This window comes from Eulemur rufifrons, chromosome 20, assembly GCF_041146395.1.
Source record: "Eulemur rufifrons isolate Redbay chromosome 20, OSU_ERuf_1, whole genome shotgun sequence".
In the NCBI taxonomy this organism is placed as follows: Eukaryota; Metazoa; Chordata; class Mammalia; order Primates; family Lemuridae; genus Eulemur; species Eulemur rufifrons.
In genome coordinates, this window is record NC_091002.1 from 6,461,146 (window position 1) to 6,480,932 (window position 19,787).

At 55.4% G+C, this 19,787-nt stretch overlaps 1 protein-coding gene across 2 annotated transcripts in view; it reads right to left on the reverse strand.

Annotated features, from left to right (window-relative positions):
• Positions 1-3,444: 3,444 nt before the first annotated feature.
• Positions 3,445-19,787, reverse strand: part of ZFYVE28 (zinc finger FYVE-type containing 28) — a 116,475-nt gene continuing 100,132 nt past the window's right edge. For both annotated transcript variants that reach the window (XM_069496013.1, XM_069496014.1), the window contains 5 exons: positions 7,019-7,173; positions 6,368-6,484; positions 5,091-5,195; positions 4,081-4,184; positions 3,445-3,622 (listed from right to left, as the gene is read on the reverse strand). In XM_069496013.1, coding sequence (XP_069352114.1) covers positions 3,491-3,622; positions 4,081-4,184; positions 5,091-5,195; positions 6,368-6,484; positions 7,019-7,173 — 613 coding nt within the window. In that variant the 3' untranslated portion in view covers positions 3,445-3,490. The remainder of the gene's footprint in view (positions 3,623-4,080; positions 4,185-5,090; positions 5,196-6,367; positions 6,485-7,018; positions 7,174-19,787) is intronic.

Below are 19,787 nucleotides of genomic sequence, written 5' to 3' on the forward strand. Positions count from 1 at the left end.
TAGTGGGTCTGGCTGCGCTGGGAGCTCTGTTTAGACTTGGGGTGCCTGGCCATAGTGGACGGCCCCAGCAGGGAAGTGCTCCAGGTGCCCCCAACACAGTGGAACCTTGGCAGCTAGAGTCCCTAGAAGAGGCAGTGGGGTGGGGTGCCCCCTGGCGGCCCTTAGAGGCTACAGCTGGTCTCCCTGCTTCAGACCCGCCTCCCCACCCCACCCCCGCCCCCGCCCCCAACTTGGCGTCCATCACCTTTATCACCAAGAAGGACACCTCTTGCGTGCACGCCCACACTGCCCCAGGGCCTTCTGCCCTGTGCTCCTGACCTCCTCATCCTTGCTCAGCCCGGGAACCAGCACAGCTCAATGGTGTGGGCTGGGGAGACTTGGCTGCCTCCCAGACAGGACAGCTGGCAGCTGGCCTGGGCTCCCCCCTCGGGAAGGCAGGCCAGGCCACAAGCTGCTGTAGAGGTGAGCCATGGGGGGCCACAGGGGCAGTTCCAGAGGCCAGAGTGTGTGGGGGTGGCAGGGGGAGGGGCTCTGGAGCCGCCTCTGTGGTGGCTGAGCTGAGCCCACGGTGGAAAGAGCAGGACCCAGCGGGGCTTCCCCCTTCCCTCCCTCATGCCACCTCCCCAAGTTACGATGTGGCGATCTCTGCCCCAGGGCCTGCTCCTGAGCCCCTGGGATACCCGTTCTGTGACTTGTAAGCCTGTCCCTGGGAGCTGCAGACTGCCTCTGGGGTCCTGAGCCCCTGTGGGGTGGGCACAGCCCAGCCTCGGGCCCCTGCCTGTTCCCTGAAGCTGGGGTGGGGTGGGAGGTGCTGGAGAACAGTGCCTGTGCACAGCCCAGAGAGGGCGGGAGGCGCCGTGCTCAGGGCAGCCTCTCCTCCTTCCAGCTGCCCCATGAGCAACCAGGCGGAGCCACTGCCTCTCGAGGTGGCTTCCCCTGGAATATTAATACTTCCAGGCTCCTCACATCACAGGACGCTTCTGCTTCCGCCTCTTGTGGGACCCTCCTAGAAGCCTGCGACCCAGCTCTGCCGCTTACTGACCTCTGTGAGCCTCAGTTTCCCCATCTATAACAGGGATCCTGCTGCCTTGAGGGACTGTCGTGGGAGCAGAGGGGACAGCATATGTGAAGCCAGGGAATGCAGCATGCTCAGGAAACACCAGCAGGAAGGACCATGGTGGCGAGGACGGGGAAACTGAGGCTCAGGAATGCTGACCTGCATGTGGTCCTGAGGCTGGTCTGCAGGGGCTGACTCCAGATCCAGAGCCCTGGGCACTTCCCCCACCGTCACCCCCAGCTCTCCCAGTCTGGAACCCCAGCTCTGGGTGGGCAGCAGGTCAGCCCTTCTAGATCCTTCCTGAGCTGGATTCTGCCTGAGACCAACCCTTCTCACCCCCAGGTTCTGGCTCTGCCTTTGTGGTGAGGATAACCCATGGTAGGGTAGGGCTGAACATCCTGAGTTTATTGTGCAACCCCATAGTCTAGGAAACCCCTCATTTCTGTGTGAATGGGACAGTGGGCCACCTCGTGGGAGGGCTCCTGTGGCCCCAGGCCATCCTGCAGGGCAGCCCAGGGAGGGGCTGCCCCCTTCCCCCTAGCCTGAAGGGTTCCCAGGACCTGGCCACATGCAGATCTTCCCATCTGCCGCCCTGGGACCCAGGCTCCACCCTCTGGGGGGCAGACCCCCCTTCCTGGTCTCCACTGCCTCTCCCACCTCTGACTTGGTAGACAAGGAGGACCGCCACATCTCAGGTGGCCAGTGTGGGTGCCTGTGAAGAGAGACGGGTCCCACAGAGCAGATCCATGAGGGCTTCCCTGCAGGGGGACAGCTGTCCAGCCAGTGACACAGGCCACAGCTGTCCACCAGAGTGGGGAGTGGGATGTGGGGTGGGAAGGACCATCTTTCTGTGTTCTGTTCATGTGTGGGGGGATGGGACCCAGCCTTGGGCAGCCAGAGATACTGAGCTTCCATGGATGCCCTTCTCTTCTGCTCCCAAAGGCAGAGGGAGCCCCACATTCTAAAATACTTTTTCACCAGTCAGAAAGTACCCCATTCTCTGGCCCTCCAGTGCTCACCTCCAGGGCCTCAGGCCTATCGCTGTGACAACCCTGTTCTCTCCGGGGGCCCTCCAGGAGGCAGCGCCCAGGCTGCTGGGCAGCGAGGCCCTACCACCAGGGTCCCCAGGTGAGGTGGGACCCAAGATGGTAAGAGCCAGGGGTCTGAGATGAAGATGAGAAGAGGAACAAGACAGGTGGGCGGGCAGGTGGGGCACGGAGCCCTGAAGGTATGGGATGGGGCTTGCAGGGAGGCAGGGGGTGACCCCTCCTCTCCTGGGGGATGACAGGGAGCCAAGACCTGCCCTGCAGTTGTCCCAGGAGTGCAGAAGCCCCCAGCTTCCTAGGCAGAACCCATGTCAGCACAAGCACCGTCGCTTTCCAGACAGAGAAAAAGGAGTCAGCGTTCACAGAAGAAACGAAGAGCGTCTGCAATCCTTAAATAGATTTATGGAAATGGTTTCGAATTACAGCATTTAGAAAATAAATATAATTTCAATACATAATATTCTCTCCATTATATACTCTCCCCCCACAGAAGCCATTTTCTGCATGTGTATTCCACTGTTAAATAGTAATTGCATTTTATCCTATAAAAGAAGCAGTAGGTGTGTCATCTCTAAAAATAAAACTGCAATCATCATTGCAATGTGAAGCCTGAGATTTAAGCCTGAGGAGGTGTCCGTGCTGGGGCCACTCTGCTGTGTCAGCTTGGGTCCAGGCTGCTCTGGGGTCTGAGGAAGTGGGCCAGGATCCCAGCGGGTACAGAGGGAAGGGGGTCATGGTGGCCATGTTGGCAGCCCCCAGCGGTCCTGGGCTGCCTGGTGAGCCTGGGCCCAAGAACCTGAGCAACCTCCGTCTGAGGGTCTCTGCGCTGCCCCGGGCTCCGCCAGCAGGTGGACACCAGGCCCCTGCTTACCCAGAGGCCCACCAAGTGGCTCCCCGCACTTTCCCCGACAAGAAGAAATGAGATGCATGAGGCAGGCCAGCGAGGGTGGGCACTGGGGAAGGCGGTGGGTGGCTGTGGGAAGGAAGGGACAGCCCGCTATTTCTGATTTGGTGGGCGCACGGGAAACCCTGCCCACCTTCCCCTGTGCCTGCTTCTAGATTCGCCAGACAGAGAGGCCCCTCAGGGAGGCCACTCTCCTGCACACGCCAGTCATAGCAGAGCTCCTGCCGACCAGCAGGAAAGCCCAGCCCACCTGCCAGGCCCCCTGCCACTGGGCTCCCTCTGTGGGTCAGGCTGACCGGTCACCCCGCAGCCGGCCTGGGGTCCCTGGGTGGGGTCCCAGGCCAGGGTGAGTGGGATGGAGACTCCGAACAATCTGGAAGTCTGGGCAGCCCTAGGGCGCGGCAGCTGGATGAGACACAGGAAGACCCTCCCGTCCTTTCTGGGGGTCCTGCCTAGGGGTGGGGGCATGTGCCTGGGGCCGTGTCACAGGCCCGCCTTGTCGCTGTAGAAGGGCGTGACGTGGAACATGTAGCAGTGCGTGCACACGCGGACAGGCTTCACCTGCCCGTAGCGGGGCAGCGGTGCTGAGTGCGAGGAGCAGCGGGAGCAGAAGATCTAGAATGGGGTAGGGGACGCATGGGGGTTGGGCGGAGTGAGGGGCGGGGCCTCGCCAGCCAGCCAGGCCCCTCCCATCCATCCCCGGCAGGGCAGGTGGCGGGTCTGCCTGGTCCCCAGTCCTATGGCTGTGGAGCTGGAACCTCCAGGAAACCCTGGCTAAGGCTTCACCCCAGGAGGCTGGGCTTTCTTAGGGGGTCCGAGCCCTGCACCAAGGCCACCAAGGCTACTGTTCACCCTCTGTCCTCTCCCCATCCCTGGCTCTAAAGTGGTCAGGTCTGGACACGGGCACCATCCAGGCTCTGAGGGCCCAAACTTGGGGCCTCTTCACAGGAACCCAGAGACCTCGCCACCCTCCCGGGGGCACAGGTCCTGACTTCCAGAACCTCATGCTGCACCTGTAGACAGGACCCCCGGTGACACTGTGGGAACATCCTCCGAGGAGTGGTCCCACCTACCTTCCCGCAGCTACGGCAGTGGTGCTTTCGGCGGATGACGGTAAATGGCGCTTTGCAGGCAGTGCAGAAGCCGCAGGCCTCGTCTGGCACCCACTCAGGTGGGTCTGTCACAATGAGAGCCGGGGACACATCAGCAGTGGCAGAGCCAGGTGGGCCGGGGGCAGGGTCAGAGGCCTGGCGGGTGCAGGCACCGCTGATCCCTCTCTTCCTCTCTGTCTTCCCCTAGACCTCAGGTACTGGCTGTGATTTCAGGAAACTGATGGCATCACATGCACCGGTCACTCGTCACAGCTATTGGCAGTGCCGGGCCACCAAACCCCAGGCCGGACACCTGCATTCAGGAAGTGCTGCAGGGAGCCTCCACCTGGGTGACCACACCCTGGCTGTGACCCTCACTCTCCCGAGCTCTCCCTGATGGCTCTGGCTGCCCTGATAAGGCCTATCTGCCGGCGTCCACTTTGGTACCTTTCCCAGACCTCCAGGGACCCAGGGGCCTGTTTTCACATTCTGCCACCAGCGCCTTCCAAAGGCCATGGGCAGCCCCATCCCCACAAATGTGCTTGCGTGCCCCCCACCTGCTCTGGACCCTCCTTCCTGACTGCGCAGCCACCTGGCCTCCAGCTGGCCCGCAGGCGAACAGGGAGTTGTCTCTGGCTGCACCTGCTCACATCCGGTGGCCCGAAGCCCTGCCCTCATGAAGAAGGCACCCCTAACTCCCATGGCCCCCCACAAGGAGGCCCTCCTGACTCCTGCAACCCCCCCAGTGAGGATGCCCCCTGACTCCCACGGCCCCCCACTGGTGTCCCGGGCAGTGTCTGGCGCAGGTTGTGTGCCCACCTGGGAGGGGAGGAGCGCTGCAGCTGGGAGGCTACCCGTGGGAAGCCACACACCCAGATAGCCTGTGGGAGGGGATGGGGTGGGGCAGAGAGGTAGAAATGTCCAGAGCAGGCTCCTGGGTGCTCCGCCCAACATGCAGCATGCCAGGCCCTGGCCCAGAGCCTCCCACACACCTTCGAAGTCCCCGTCTCGGGTCTTGGCTGCGAGTTCCGAGGATGACAGGGTCTCCTGGCACAATGCGCAATCCTCCAAGGCCGCACTCCGCAGGGTCTGGGTGACTGGCAGAAAAAGGGAGGCCATTGGGGGTGGGGGCCAGGTGGTCAATGCATGGTCACCTGTCCCTGGTGGATATCCGGGGTGCCTCCAGCAGGGTCAGCTCCCCCAGACCCACTGACAGTCTCGCAGCACATGGAGGGTGTGCCCACAGCGTGCTGATCCTGGCTGGGTCTCTTCCCTTCTGAGGTCCCTGCTGTGCACAGGGTGGTGGGCTCTGAGGCAGGTGGGCTCTGAGGCAGGTGGGTGCTCCTTCCTGCACTGCACAAGTGTGGCCAGACCCCCCAGACTGCCAGTGTGAGTGCCCAGTCCAGGGAGTGACCCGAGGGGCTTACAATCCCCAGGTGCAGAGCCAGTCTGGGACACGCCTCTTCTGCAGTGCGATTTCCAGAAGGCAGCCCTGCTGAGAATTCCCTGGCAGAATGGTGTGATGTGGACTGCAGGGGCAGAGCTCGGTGGACACAAGGCCCCTCCCCGCTGGCAAGAACATGCCCTGCTGGGCCAGGGCTCCAGGACCAGGCAGGCTGTCCCTGGTGCCCAGACCCCTGTGGTGAGGGGCAGCACCCCCAGAACAGGCACCTGAGCCCAGCACAAGGGGCTGGCGGGCAGGGGTCAAACCCCCTGTCCCACTCCAGAATCCTGCAAGGGCCATGGGCCAACCTCCCTGTTCCTAATCCATCCTTTCCCTGACACCTATTCCCTCACCAAATAACTACGGTGTGCATGTGTGAGTGTGAGTGTATGTGCACATACATGCAAGTGTGTGTTGCATGCATGTGTGGTGTACTTATATGCACATATATGTGCATGTGTATGAGAGTGTGCACTTGTGTGCGTGTATGTTTGTGCACTTTGTGGGCATGTGTGCATGCACGTGTGTACACAAAAGAACAGAAGAACACAGAACAGTGGGGCTGACCTATCTGCAAACTCATAGGGGCGGAGCCGCTTCTCCAGGCAGGTGGCCTCACTGGGTGCTTCCCAGGCCCCATGGCTATGCACCTTTTGGTTGCACATTTGGACTGTGGCAGGTCAGCCAGTCCTGGGTACAAGCTTGCCTTGGGGCCGTGTTTGCCCAGGGCTAGGAGGTGTGGTTTTCTCAGCACCTCCCCCCCCTGGGGGGAGTGGACACAGGTGGCTGGCGCAGGCTCAGAGCCCATCCTGAGCGGGCACTTACCCTTCCTTAACTTTTCCTTGTCATCCGTTTCTGGCTTGGTGGCCATGACCTCAAACAGCGTCTTGAGAATACTTCTCAGGTCACTAGCATAGTTCGTCTGCAGCTGGTCAGCCACGCCTGGGGGAGGAGGACCATGGTAAGAGTGACAGAGGGCGGATGCAAGGAACTTCAGAGGCTGGCGCCACGTGCCGGGTTGGCCGAGACCAGCATGTCCTCCACTCAATCAGGGAAAGAGGAGACAGCCCAGCCCCGTGGGAGACAGTTCCTTTGACGGGAGTGAAAATGCAGGAGTCAGGAGAAGGCAGGGGCGGAGGGCCGCCATGGCAGCCGCAGCACGAGATCTGCTATTTACATTTGTTCATTTTATCCACAGGTCACAGCTGTCACCACTAGGTGGTTCTGGCTGAGGGACACTCACAGAGCCCTGCACTGTGCCCACCCCTGGGCAGCTCCCCCACCCTCACCTGCAGAGGTCCCTTTTCGCCACCTTCCTGTGTTAGGTAGATCTAGCCCTTCTCCAAGAAAAGGAGCAGACCAGGTGCCATTTATAGCAACCTGAGGCAGGGCTGTGCACACCCTGCCAGAGCGCCCGTAAAGCGCGCCCCACCTCCCACCGCGGTGACCTCAGCTGTCCAGGCCCAGACCTCGCACCTGAAATGCAGACAAACAGGCGATGGATCAGGTCATGGCTGCCGTGGAACCTGGACCGGATCTTCTCTCTTGTGGTCACGGGGGTGACAGGCGGGGCTGCCACTGGCGCCTCTGGGCCGGTCTTGTCTGAGGAGCAGAAGCCAGTCGTGGGGCCGCTGCACAGAGAAGGAGATACGGTGTGTGGGGCGAGGGCACCGCGAGGGGCTACTGGAGCCTAAAGGTCAGCGGGTTCAGACAAAAATCTGTGTCCTCGCAGGCCCCCAGTCCACGGGGGTTGCATTGCCCAGACATACAACGTTCCGATAACTTAACTTTCAAACGCCATCAATGTAATACACGTGCACCCTTGAGCCAGGTAGGTACAGCAGGGCTCTGAGTCAGCCCCTGCCCTGCCTTGGGCTGTGCTGAGGCAACCACGTCCACGTCCTTCTGTTGGGTCTCCTGGTGGTGACACTGGTATTAACTCACCAGTCCCAGTTTAATATTATCTACTGACTTCCTCCTACAGGAGATTCACCCCTTCATGCCATCGCTAGTGGGCCGAGTGAAAGCCCTCCAAAAAGATATGTCCACTCTCTGACCCCTGGAACCTCTGACCATGACCTTATTTGGAAAGAGGGTCTTTGCAGATGTAATTAAGTGAAGGATTGTGAAATGAGATCATCTTGGATTACCCCGATTGGCCCTACATCCAGTGACAAATGTTCTTATAAGAGACACAAGAGGAGACACAGAGACAGGGGAGAGAAGGCCATGTGACCATAGAGACAGAGAGTGGAGTGATGCGGCCACAAGCCAAGGGACCCCCAGAGCCACTGGAAGCTGGAAGAGGCAGGAAGGAGCCTCCCCTGGAGGCTTGGAGGGAGCAGGGCCACATTCGGACCTCTGGCCTCTAGACTGCGAGACAGTCAATTCCTTTTGACTTAAGCCACCCAGTTCATGGCACTTCCTTACAGCAGCCACAGGAAACTAACACATGGCCCTCCCCAGAGCTTCCCTCTCCATCTCCCGGCAGCTGTATCCTCAGTTTTTATTATAATACATTAGCTATTCAGGGGTTACGTTGTGACTATATAAACACCATTCAGTCAAGCTTGTACCACCACCTCAAGGTGTCTACCTCGCCCAGCTCCAGGCGGTGGGTTCGCTGACCCTCCAATTTTAAAATAATTTATCTTCTATCTTCTCTTTGACTTTTTGTCCCATGTTCTGGGAAATTTCCTCAACTTTTTCTTCCAATTTTACTCTGGAGAGTTTAATTTCTGCTATTAGATTTTTAATTTCCTGTTCTTACTGTTGTTTCATGGATGCAAAATCTTTTATTTATCTAGAAATATTCATTACAATTTTTTAAAAGTTGCCATCGGCCGCCTGCACTGTCTCTGTTTTCCCTTTTTGGGGGGAGTTGGCTGTTTGGCTTGCCTCGTGTTCAGGGCTCCTCGGCTACGTCCGTGTTTGAGAGGAGCGTGAGTGGAACAACAGGAACCTTCGCTTTGCTGGTGGGAGTGTAAATCGGTGCAGCCACTTTGGAAAAATAATTTGGCACCATCTGAGTAAAACTGAGCTGCCCACACTCTGCAACCCAGTGGCAGGTTGCAGCATGCGCCCAAAACTCTCGTCTTTGTATGTGGGCAGACACCACAGGATCTTCCAGGCAGCACTGGGTGTCTGTGACAATGGCACTGAAAGCCGGCTGGGTTCTAATCACGCCCCGGCAGAGGGTGCCATGGAGAAGGTGGCCGCGGCCCCTAGCTGACGTGAGCGGACCTCACACGCTGGGGGAAATGCGCAGAACTGCCTGGCAGCTTATTTAGGGATACGTCCTCATCATGTAGGACTGTTTGGAAGCACAGCGTCCTGCTCCAGTGGAGTGGGGAGGACTGGAAGAGGCTGGAGCCTCACGGGCTCCCTTCCTTCAGTAGAGTGGGGTGTAGGAGTGTGTGCGCCACTGTTCTGCTCTAACGCATGAATATGCATCTGCGCGTGGCAAAGCGATGGGAGGCTGGGGTGGCTGAGCCCGAGGGACTGGACCCTCTGCTGGGCCCTGATGATGATCTGCAGCTCTTTCCTCCCAGGGGACCCAAAAAAGCTTCTCACAGTGGGGGACGGGCCTAGCTGCCCTCGGCCCTGGGAATTGGGTAAAGTGAGGGGGTGGGGTCTTCATCATCCAGAGTGTCACCTTCCACTGGATACCCCCAGTGTCAGCTGACAGCCTCACCAAAGGAACCGAAAGCAGGGCTGGGACAGATGCTGGCACACCCACGTTCACAGCAGCATGATTCACGACAGCCAAAAGGTGGAAGCAGCACACGTGTCCATCGGCAGAGCGGCGGATAAACAAAATGTGGTGTGTACAAACAGTGGAAAGTTACTCAGCCTTAAAATGGAAGGAAGTTCTGACACCTGCTACAACACGAACGAACCTTGCGGACGTGATGCTCAGTGAAATAGACACAAAAGGACAAATCCTGCATGATCCCACCTACGTGAGGGCCCTAGAGTAGTCGGGTTAGGGACGGAAAGAATAGTGGGTGCCCGGGGCAAGGGGGTGGGAGCTGGTGTTTCGTGGGGACAGAGCTTCTGTTCTGGAAGATGAAAATTCTAGAGATAGAAGGCGAGGGCTGCACACACCGCGACTGTGCTTAATGCCGAGGAACTGTACGCTCGACAGTGGTTAAATAGTCAATTTTGTCATGAATTTTACCAAAATTTTTAAAATGGGAAGAAACAGAATCCAGACAGGGAAAGATCAGAGGAAAAGGCACTGAGGTGGAAATATGTAGCAAAGAGGGTGAGATTGGCATGGCATTCAACAGGAAAGGTTCAGAGTGTCCACTATTTTTTTTTTTAAGACAGAGTCTCACTCTGTCACCCTGGCTAGAGTGCCGTGGTGTCAGCCTAGCTCACTGCAACCTCCAACTCCTGGGCTCAAGCAATCCTCCTGCCTCAGCCTCCTGAGTAGCTGGGACTAAGACACGTGCCACCACACCCGGCCCAGAGTGTCCATTGCTAAAAACCATTAAACTGTACACTTTAAAAGGGTGAACTTTTAGTATGTATATTGTATATCAATAGAGATTTATTTTATAAATCATTTGTATTTAGATATGGTAGCAATAAAATGAAAATGAAATTGATAAAATGATCCCATTGACCATAGCATCAAAAAGATTAAAATACAAAAGAAGGTCTGCCAAGGTGGCTCATGCTTGTAATCCTAGCACTCTGAGAGACCCAAGCAGGAGGATCGCTTGAGGCCAGGAGTTCAAGACCAGCCTGAGCAAGAGTGAGACCCCATCTCTGCTAAAAATAGAAAGAAATTAGCCAGGTGTGGTGGTGCATGCCTATAGTCCCAGCTACTTAGGAGCTGAGGCAAGAGGATGGCTTGAGCCCAGGAGTTTGAGGTTGCTGTGAGCTGTGATGGGGTCACTGCACTCCAGCCCCAGCAACAGAGTAAGATCCTATTTCAAAGAAAAAGAAAACAAATACAAAAGAAGTGTAAGATTTATACACTAAAAACTATAAAACCTTGCTGGAAGAAATTAAAGAGGACCTGAATAAATGGGAAGACAGATAGTATTCATGGATCGGAAGGCTTAATATTAAGATGGCAATAATCCCCAAATTGATCTACAGATTCAATGCAATCCATATGAAAAAGTCAGCTGCCTTTTTTTCTTGCAGAAATTGACAAGCCGGTCCAAAAATCCATATGAAAATACAAGGGCCCCAAAATAGCCACAACAACTTCGAAAAAAAAAAGTTGAAGGACTCATGCTTGTGATTGGAAACTGGATATGAAGCAACAGTAATCAAGACTGTGTGGCCTAGCATAAGATAGACACAGATCAATGACACTGAGGATCCAGAAATATACCCACATGCTTGTGGGCAAATGATTTCCAGTAAGGGTGCCAAGACCATTCAACCAGGAAAGAATAATCTGTTCAATAAATGCACCTGGAAAGACTTGATATCCACATGCAAAAAAATGAAGTTGGACTCTTACCTTATACCATATACAAAATTAGCTCAAAATGAATCAAATACCTAAATATAAGAGCAAAATTCTAAAATTCTTAAAAGAAAACATAGGAGTAAATCTTTGTGGTCTTGGGCTAGGCAACAGTTTCTGAGACATGATAACCAAAGTACAAGCAACAAAAGAAAAAATAGACAGATTGGACAACATCAAAATTAAAAACTTTGTGCTTCTTAGGATGCCATCAAGAAAGTGAAGAGACAACCTACAGAGTCACGTTTGCAATCACGGGTCTGGGAGGGGTATAGTACCTGGAGGCTAGAAAGAACTCTGACAACTAACTCAACAATAAAAAGACAAAAAAACCAACTAAAAAATGGGAGATGGATTTGAAGAGACATTTTTCCAAAAAAGATATATAAATGGCCAATAAACACATGAAAAGATGCTCAACATCGTTGTCATTTAGGAGATGCAAATCTAAATGACAACAAAATATCATTTTATTTATTAGGATGACTGGGGGAATAATTTTTCTAAAAAAACCCAGAAAATAACAAGTATTGGTGAGGATGGTGAGGACGTGGAGAATTTGGAACCTTCGTACATTCCTCGTGGACTGTAAAATGGTGCAGCCCCTTTGGAAAACAGTTGAATGGATCAACAAAATGTGGCATATCCGTACAATGGAATACATTCTCAGCCATAGAAAGAGTGAAGTACCGATGCATGCCGCGATGGGAAAGAATCTTGAAAACATTAGGCTAAGTGAAAGAAGTCAGTCACAAAAGGTCACATACTATATGAATCTATTTACATGAAACGTCCAGGGTAGGCAAATCCATAGACACAGAAAGTAGACTAGTGGTTGCCAGTGACTGAAGGGAGGGGCATGGGGTTTCTTTATGGTGCAATGAAAATGTTCTGGAATTAGTGATGATAGTTGTACAACCTTGTGAATATAGCAAAAACCACTGAATTGTACACTTAAAAAAATTCAATACAGCCAGGTGCAGCGGCTCCTGCCATAATCCTAGCATGCTGGGAGGCCGAGGTGGGAGGATGGCTTGAGCTCAGGAGTTTGAGGTTGCTGTGAGCTACCGTGACACCACTGCACTCTACCCAGGGCAACACGGTGAGACTGTGTCTCAAAAACAAACAAACAAAAACAATAGAAGAGTATGTTTTTCTTGTCATCACCTAGCAAATGCACATTCAAGAAATTAGCTCATAAACTAAAAGTCCATCAACAGTGGATTGATTCAATAAATCGGGTCATATCCCTGTGATGGAACATTCTGTGGAAGGATAGTTAATGACACTGGAATGTTAAAATATTAAATGAAAAAGGTAGCATTTTTAAAATTAGAGATATCATATGTACATAAATGAGAGATTGGGAAATACACCCAAGGTAAGTCATTACTATTATATTTATTTGAATAGTAAGACTACAGATAAGTTATTTTCCAAAGTCTCTTTTATGATCGAGTATTCTTTTTGTGATCAGAGGAATAAATGCCATTTCAGGAAGAGAGGAAAGTGCATGTTGGCAGCAGATGGCACCACGGGGAGTCTTTTCCCTGTAACAGTAGCGGGAGTCGGAGGCGGAGGCGAGTGGGCACTGCAGCTCCCGCCCTTGGATAAATGCCCTGCAGGCTGAGAGGCCTTTCTGGACGAGTGTTCCATTGCTGGTGCACCTGAGCGGGTTGAGGGCTATGAAGCCTGAAGTTTATAGTGTGTCATAAGAACAATTGATTCTTGCAGCAGATTAAGACTGAAGCCTAGGCCAGCTGGTGGTCAGTGGGTGGATCCCATCACTGGCTGCTGTCTCAACCCAGAACCCCTCCATGTTCCTGTTCTGCTGCTCCGCCCTGATCAGCTTGAGACTCTGGCAGAACAGGGGATCGGGTGGGTAGAGAGCACCAAGGGGCTCCAGACAGGCACCCCGGCCGCACACAGAAAAACCATGAGGCACTGCCCAAGGGAGCCCAACTGGGCTGGAAGGGCCAAGAGGGATAAAAGAACAGGCTGCTGGAGGTAGAAGCTGGGACTTCACTTGGAGCCTGAGCTGAGGGTCCTGTCTGGGTGGCCTGTTCCCAGGAGCCATGTGGATGGGTGTCCTGGTCTGTTTTCTGCTGCTGTGGCAGAATACCACAGACTGGGTAATTTATAATGAACAGAAACCTTATTTGACTTGTGTCCTGGAGGTTAGGAAGTCCTAGATGGAGGGTGAGGGCCTTCTGGCTGTGTCATAACATCGTGGAAGGCATCACAACCCCACTCCAGTGATAATGAACCCACTACTGCGATAATAGCATTAATTAGTCACTTCTTAAAGGCCCACCTGTCAACACTGTTGCACTAGGGATTAAGTTTCCAACACATGAACTGTAGGGGACACAGTCATGGCCATGTTTGGACACTGGGAGGTCCAGGAACGCTGCCTTAGGAAAGGTGTTGATCCTCCGTGGGCAGTTGCTGGACAGACAGGGTGAGGCCATGGGGAGGCCCCAGGGATGAATCAGTTGAACACACCTGATTGCTCCCTGGGGTGTGTGTCCCCCAAAAGACTCGGGAGCTGCACACTTTAACAAGACAGAGCTGAGAGGCCCGCCAGTGTCCAGTGGGTCCCTCCCCATGGCAAGGACGGAGACAGTAAGGGTGCGATGTGGCCAGCACTCAGGACGCACAGGGACAATGAGCCGTGAGAAGCAGCGGCTGGAGAAGGAGGGGCAGCCATCCCACCAGTGGCTTCCCACACCTTGCCCTGAAGCCCAAACTCGTGTCACCAGCATTATTGACCCAGTGGACTGAGCTTACTTTAGCATGTGCACCTGGATGTCGAAAAATCCAGCCACATGCTGCAGCTGCCAGACATTCCAACTGCTGCCGCCCAGATCCTGCTTCCCGCCACTCTCTTTTCACGGAAGGCAGAGCACATTCCCCGTGAGCACTCCCCTTTGGTCCTTCACAACCTCCCAAAGCGCACCTCTCACACACCACACGTGGAGGACATCGGATTTCATTGTTGGAGTGGAAAACACGGTGAGGGGGCCTTTGAAATGCTGGGAACATTGGACATATCTGAACTCAGCAATTTGATACAGCAGACAAGGGAGTTTTGCTGAACTTAAAATTTCAATTACAATTGCTTTTTTAAAAAAAGACCGTAGCAAAGCCCAAACGAATCTGATACAGTAATGAATTTAGCAAGCATGCATCGTAGACAGAAAAAAGAATTTGGTCGACTGGAACGTCTAGGAGTCTGTGAAGAGAGAGCATGTCAACTCGGAAGAACTGAGAGCATCACAAGACCCTTCTCACTATGACATTGGACAGACTTGTCTGTGAACACTACGCCCTTTGCAAAGGCCTGGTTAAGAGAAAAGCAGGAGCAATAAGAGTGATTGACAGCTCAGGAGTGGGACAGCTCTGACAGCTCTCAGCATGCCTGGATGTGGGAGAACTGAAAGCTTGGACGTCTGCACAACCACCTACCAATCCTGATAAGCCGCCGAGGGCCCTGAGACAGATGGTGGGCCGGGGGCTCCCTGCAAGTCATCCGCCCACCTGCCCTGCAACATGGACTCGGCCCCAGCCACGAGCCAGGAGCTGCACAGCTCAGTGCTCAGGAGCTCACGGTCTGACGGCAGAGTGGACAGGTGAGCTGTGACCTATCACACAATATGGAAAGTGTGACAGGCGTCATTATGGGAGGTCAGAGAAGGGCTCCTCCCTTAGGCTGCAGAGGGGTCTAGAGTGTCAGGGGACTTCCTGGAGGGAGCATCATGAGGACAGCTTGAGTGACGGCCAAGAGGCAGGATGCAGCCCCCAGACTGTGGGGAACCCCCTCTGGTGACACTGGAGAGGCTGGGGTGGAGACCCCAGGCGAGGCCTCGCGAGTGTGCTCAGGGGCTTGGACCTTGGCCTACTGGTCGGTGCTCTCCAAAGGATGTTCCACGGAACATGACTCCTGCCAGCTACTGTTGAGAAAAGAGTTTGAGAAACACAGCACGCGTGCTCCATCCTTTTCTTGGAGACCCACCATTCACATCAGTGTCATGTGGCCAACTGAGGGCCCATGTGCTAGGCACAGGGCTCACTGCACAGGACACAGTCACAAGACAAGGTCCTGCCCTCGTGTGTGCAGAGGCAGAGGGGAGGCAAACAGTCAGCCTGGAAACAAGTGTCCAGAAATGAGCTAATTTCCCACTTGACAAGGAGGTGGAGAGTGTGGCAGGGCACAGTGGTGGCCAGTCCAGCCTGCAGAGGGGTCACTTTGGGGGAGATCTCAGCGATGAGATGGAGAGGAGAGCAGGAGCGTTGGCCTGAGAAGGGGTGATCACGGCCTCCCAGGTCAGATGTGGATGCTTTTCTGACCAGCCACACTCAGCCACCCAGCCAGGACAGTCCCATAGTCTTGGATCCCTCTGGTCCCCCAGAGAGGGTGCAGCATGGTGGAGCATCTCGTCTCTTCTTACGATATCTCACAAAGGCCTGCCCTGAGTCTGCAACTCACCACAAGGCCTGGCTTTGACTTCCTTTGTGAGTCCTGGGATGGGGAGAGCCGGGGCCCCTTCCAGTAATCAGCTCTGGAACCGTCACAGCGGCTTCGCTCAGGCCACAGATGGGAATCGGCAGCGGGTTGATCCCCCTTCGTTGGCGTGCGCCCTTGAAGTCTAGCACGGTGAGAACTCAGCAGGGAGGCGTGTGTGTGCTGTTATGGGTTGAATTGTGCACCCCCCATTTATATGTTAAAATCCTAACCCCAGAATGTCAAGATGTGACCTTATTTGGAATTAGGGTGTCATTACAGTGGAGGTCATACAGGAGTAGAGGGTGTCCTAATCCAATGACTGCTGCTGTCCTTACTGAGGGGAAATTTGGGCACAGACCCACGCACAGGCAGAACTGCATGTGAACCTGAAGCCAGAGGTCGGGGTGATGCCTCTACAAGCCTAGGAACACCAAGGACTGTTGGTGGCCACCAGGATCTGGACAGAGGCCTGGGACAGGTCCTCCCTCACAGCCTCAGAGGAGCCAGCCCTGCCTATACCGTGATCTTGGACTTATGGCCTCCAGAACCATGAGACGACACATCCTCTCTGTGGCCGAAACCGCCCAGCCTGTGGTACGTGTCCTGGCAGCCCCAGGAGCCTAACACGTCGCTCGGACAGTACAGCGGCTACCAGGCCTTTGCACTGGTTCTGGGCAGCAAATATGCTAATTTCTTCTGAACAGACCGGATCCTCCCCAGCCACTTGCAAAATCATCCTCCTTGGGGTTTAATGTGTGACTCTGTTCCTCAGGAAGTCAGGTGTGCTCATGTGGCAGCCTCTGACTTCAGCCCCAAGCCCTGAGGGAATGAGACAGGCTGGGACCACGAAGGGGACAAACGCCCTCTGTGATGAGTGTCCTCAGACCAGTTTCTGTCCCTGTCCCTGCGGGGCTTGGTTCACGTCTACGGAGGGAACCAATGGAAGAAAGGACTGGGCTGGGACCAGGAGGCGAGGTGCCGATCCAGGAAATAATCAGTCCAGAGGCAGGGAAATGGAAGCAGGATGCCAGTGCCGCAGCTGGCTGGGGGTCTGCCCGGCCTGCACCCGGGTCATCCTCTGGGCAGGTGCAGCCAGGTCAGGAGCCTCTTCCGGATGCATCATCTAGTCTTGGCACATTCTCTTGAAGCACCTCCAGTGACCACCCTCCTCTGGCCCCAGGGTGGCGGGCACAGGTTGGGGGTTCTTCCAGACACCCTGGGACCAGTCACTGCTCCCCCACCGATCCCCGAATCCATCCAAACAGGCATCCTGTGGGGCGCGAGGACAGCAGCCTGCGATTTGCTGCTGCAGGACATGGGCTCTAATGGGGACTGTGGGGTGAGGACAGTGCCCCGCAGGCACCAGCTCATCACTCTCTGGGGTGGGCTGCACAGTCCCCCCCCACTGCCAGCGCAGGAAGCTCCCCGTCCAGCCCCTGGGTCAGCACCCCCTTAGCGCTAATGAGACCTAACAGCCCTCAGCTTGAGGGGGCCAAAAGGCAGCTGGTCAGAGATCAGCCCAAGCCACCGACTGCTGGCCAGCGGCCAGCACCGACCCTTGGTGGGGAGCTCACCCCGCAGGCAGATGCCCCAGTGACAGCACAGGGCCACAGCACTCTGCAATGGCAATAGCCGATCCCAGTGGAGCTCTGGCAGCAAAGAAGGGTAGACAGTCTCCCAGGAGACAGGCAAGAGGGGCTTCATGTGTGGGTCTGGCCCCCCAACTCTGGCCTGTGCTTCCCACACAGGACAGCATCATGCACGTCAATGGGGAGAGGAGGTGGCAAGCACCCCAGGTGACAGGGATGTTTCTGCATGTGCCACCATCTGACTGGCACAGCAGTGCCTCAAGGGAAGCAGCAGGCGCTTCACAGCTGTTGGGAAGATCCAGGGGCAGCCTCTCCCTCCCTTGCTGCTCCAGGCAGTAGCTGACCTGGCTGGGGAGGGGGCGGGAGGCAGCCTGGGAGGGTGTGGTGAAGCTTCTGATCACAGACCTGGACCCCTCCTGGCTCAGCCTGCGTGGAGTGGGGGGGTATCAGGGTGGCGGGTGGCCCAGGGCAGATTCATGAGGCAAAATTGCCCCAGGTCTCAGGGGACCCCAACACTCAGGCCCTGCCCCAAGAAGCTGCAGCTCCTACAAGACCCCCTGGCAGCTCCAGGGCAGAGGAGCCTCTCAAACAAAAGTCAGAACACAGCTTCTTTGCACAAAGCCCCCATGCCCTGTCCCGCCAACCTCCCCTCCCTCCTATCCCCTCAACTCACTCCTCTCGGCCTCACTCCTTGCTGTCACAGACAAGCCAGGCATGCTGTGGCCACAGGACCTTTGCACAGATGTCACCAAGCCCAGAATGCTCTTTATCTGGACACCTCCAGAACCCGCAGTTCTTCTGGGATCTGTTCCAACATCCTCCTCTCAGAGAGGCCTCTCCTGACCACTGGTCACAAACAGACCCCACCCCAGCCCTGCGCTCTTCCTGCCCTACCTTGCATGACTGCTCCTTCAGCACTCTGCATCTCCCTCAGGAGAAAGTAAAGCCCACCAGGGCAGTGCCTGCCGCCCGCCCCGCCCGTGGCAACAGCCCTGAACCAAAGGCCACTGCAGCACGTGCTAGCCTTGCCACACGTCTCCGCTGAGCAAACAGCAGGAAGTCATCAGACACAGGGAGATTTAGAAGTGGGCTCTCCCGCAGGAACGAGCGAGTTCTCCAGTGCTCTAATGCTCAGCGGGATTAGGGAGAGTCTCATGTTTTGGCCCACTGACCCCTCCTCCTCTCCTGCTGTGTCACATCTGACCCAGCGACTCTTCCAGGAGCAGGGGAGAGCAGAGTGGCTGGAGGCACAGGACCCAAGGATCATGGGCCCCAAATGTCATATGTCCACATCAACCCCAGGACCTGTGACTGGGACCTGTTCAGAAAAAGCTTCTTTGTGGATGTAATTAAGTTAAGGATCTCGAGGTGAGACCATCCTCGAGATTATCTGGGTGGACCTTAAATTCAATATGTCCTTGTAAGAGACAGAAGAGGGGACGACACAGTCTCAGAGAGGAGGCCACGTGAGACGGAGGCAGAGGTCGGAGTGACCTGGCCACAAGCCAAGGGAGTGCCAGGAGCCACCAGAGGCTGGAAGAGGCAGGACAGATCCTCCCCTAGAGCCTTCAGCTGGAGTGCCACCTGCCACACCTGACCTCAGACTTCTGGCCTCCAGACTGAAAGAGAATAAATTTCTCTTGTTTGAGGCCTCCCAGTGTGTGGGTATTTGGTTACAGTGGCCCCAGGACACTAATCTAGAATCAGAATCTGTAATCTGATCCTGAGCCCCCCTCTCACCCATGGGTGATCCTGGGCAGGCTACTTGCCCCTTTTCCACAGAATGGGACTGGAAAATAGGTGCTGATGGATGCAGGCAAGTAAGACCCACCAGCGAGGTGCTGGCACCTTAGAAGCCGCGATGCCGGGGAGGCGGCGGCCCAGCAGGGAGCGGAAGCAGTTCTTACTAGTAAAGCGGGTTAAAGTATTCCAAAGAAGCAGTTGTCCTCAACGTAGAATTATGGCTTAAATTGTTTAAGGGTTTGTAAGTTTATAATCAATGTATAAACATGCAGGGAAAGTACTTTGCAAGGAGGTGTTTATTTGCTGAATTCCTGGGGCAGGGCGGGCAGAAACAACCAGCCTGTAATCAGAATCCCACAGGGATACTCACAGTGCAGCAGGGAGGGCTTCCTGGGGGAGGCAGCCTGGCTGAGCAGAGGTGTGCCCCACTTGTCCCTGAGTCCACAAAGGCCCTGGGGCCCATGTCATCTCCCAGCTGTGGTCACTGAGTGTGGGGCCTCCATCTCCCGGCCACAGAGCTGGCTCCCAGGAAGACCAGCAGGTGAGACTAGAACAGGGACCCCACCTCTAACAAGGGCAAGTCCTGCTCTGTGGAGTGAGGGCCTGGGTCAGGTGAGTACCTGCCATGGGGAAGGGGGACTCAGGCCCTGAGCTGGGTGATGGGGCCACAGCGGACCAGCAGCACCGGCCTCCAGGGGACCTGGGCTGTCGATAGGAAGAAACCAAGGGGCTCTAGGCACACGGCTGCTGCTCCAGGGTGAGGCCCTGCCATCAGGAAGGGGTCCCAGGGCTGGACTGGGGAGTCACAGAAAGTTACACAGTGTGGGCTGAGGCCCCTGGGCATTACCACTTAGGCCATCTATCGTAGAGCTTAACCTCCCAGGGCCTCAGTTTGCCTGTCTGTAAAATGGGAAA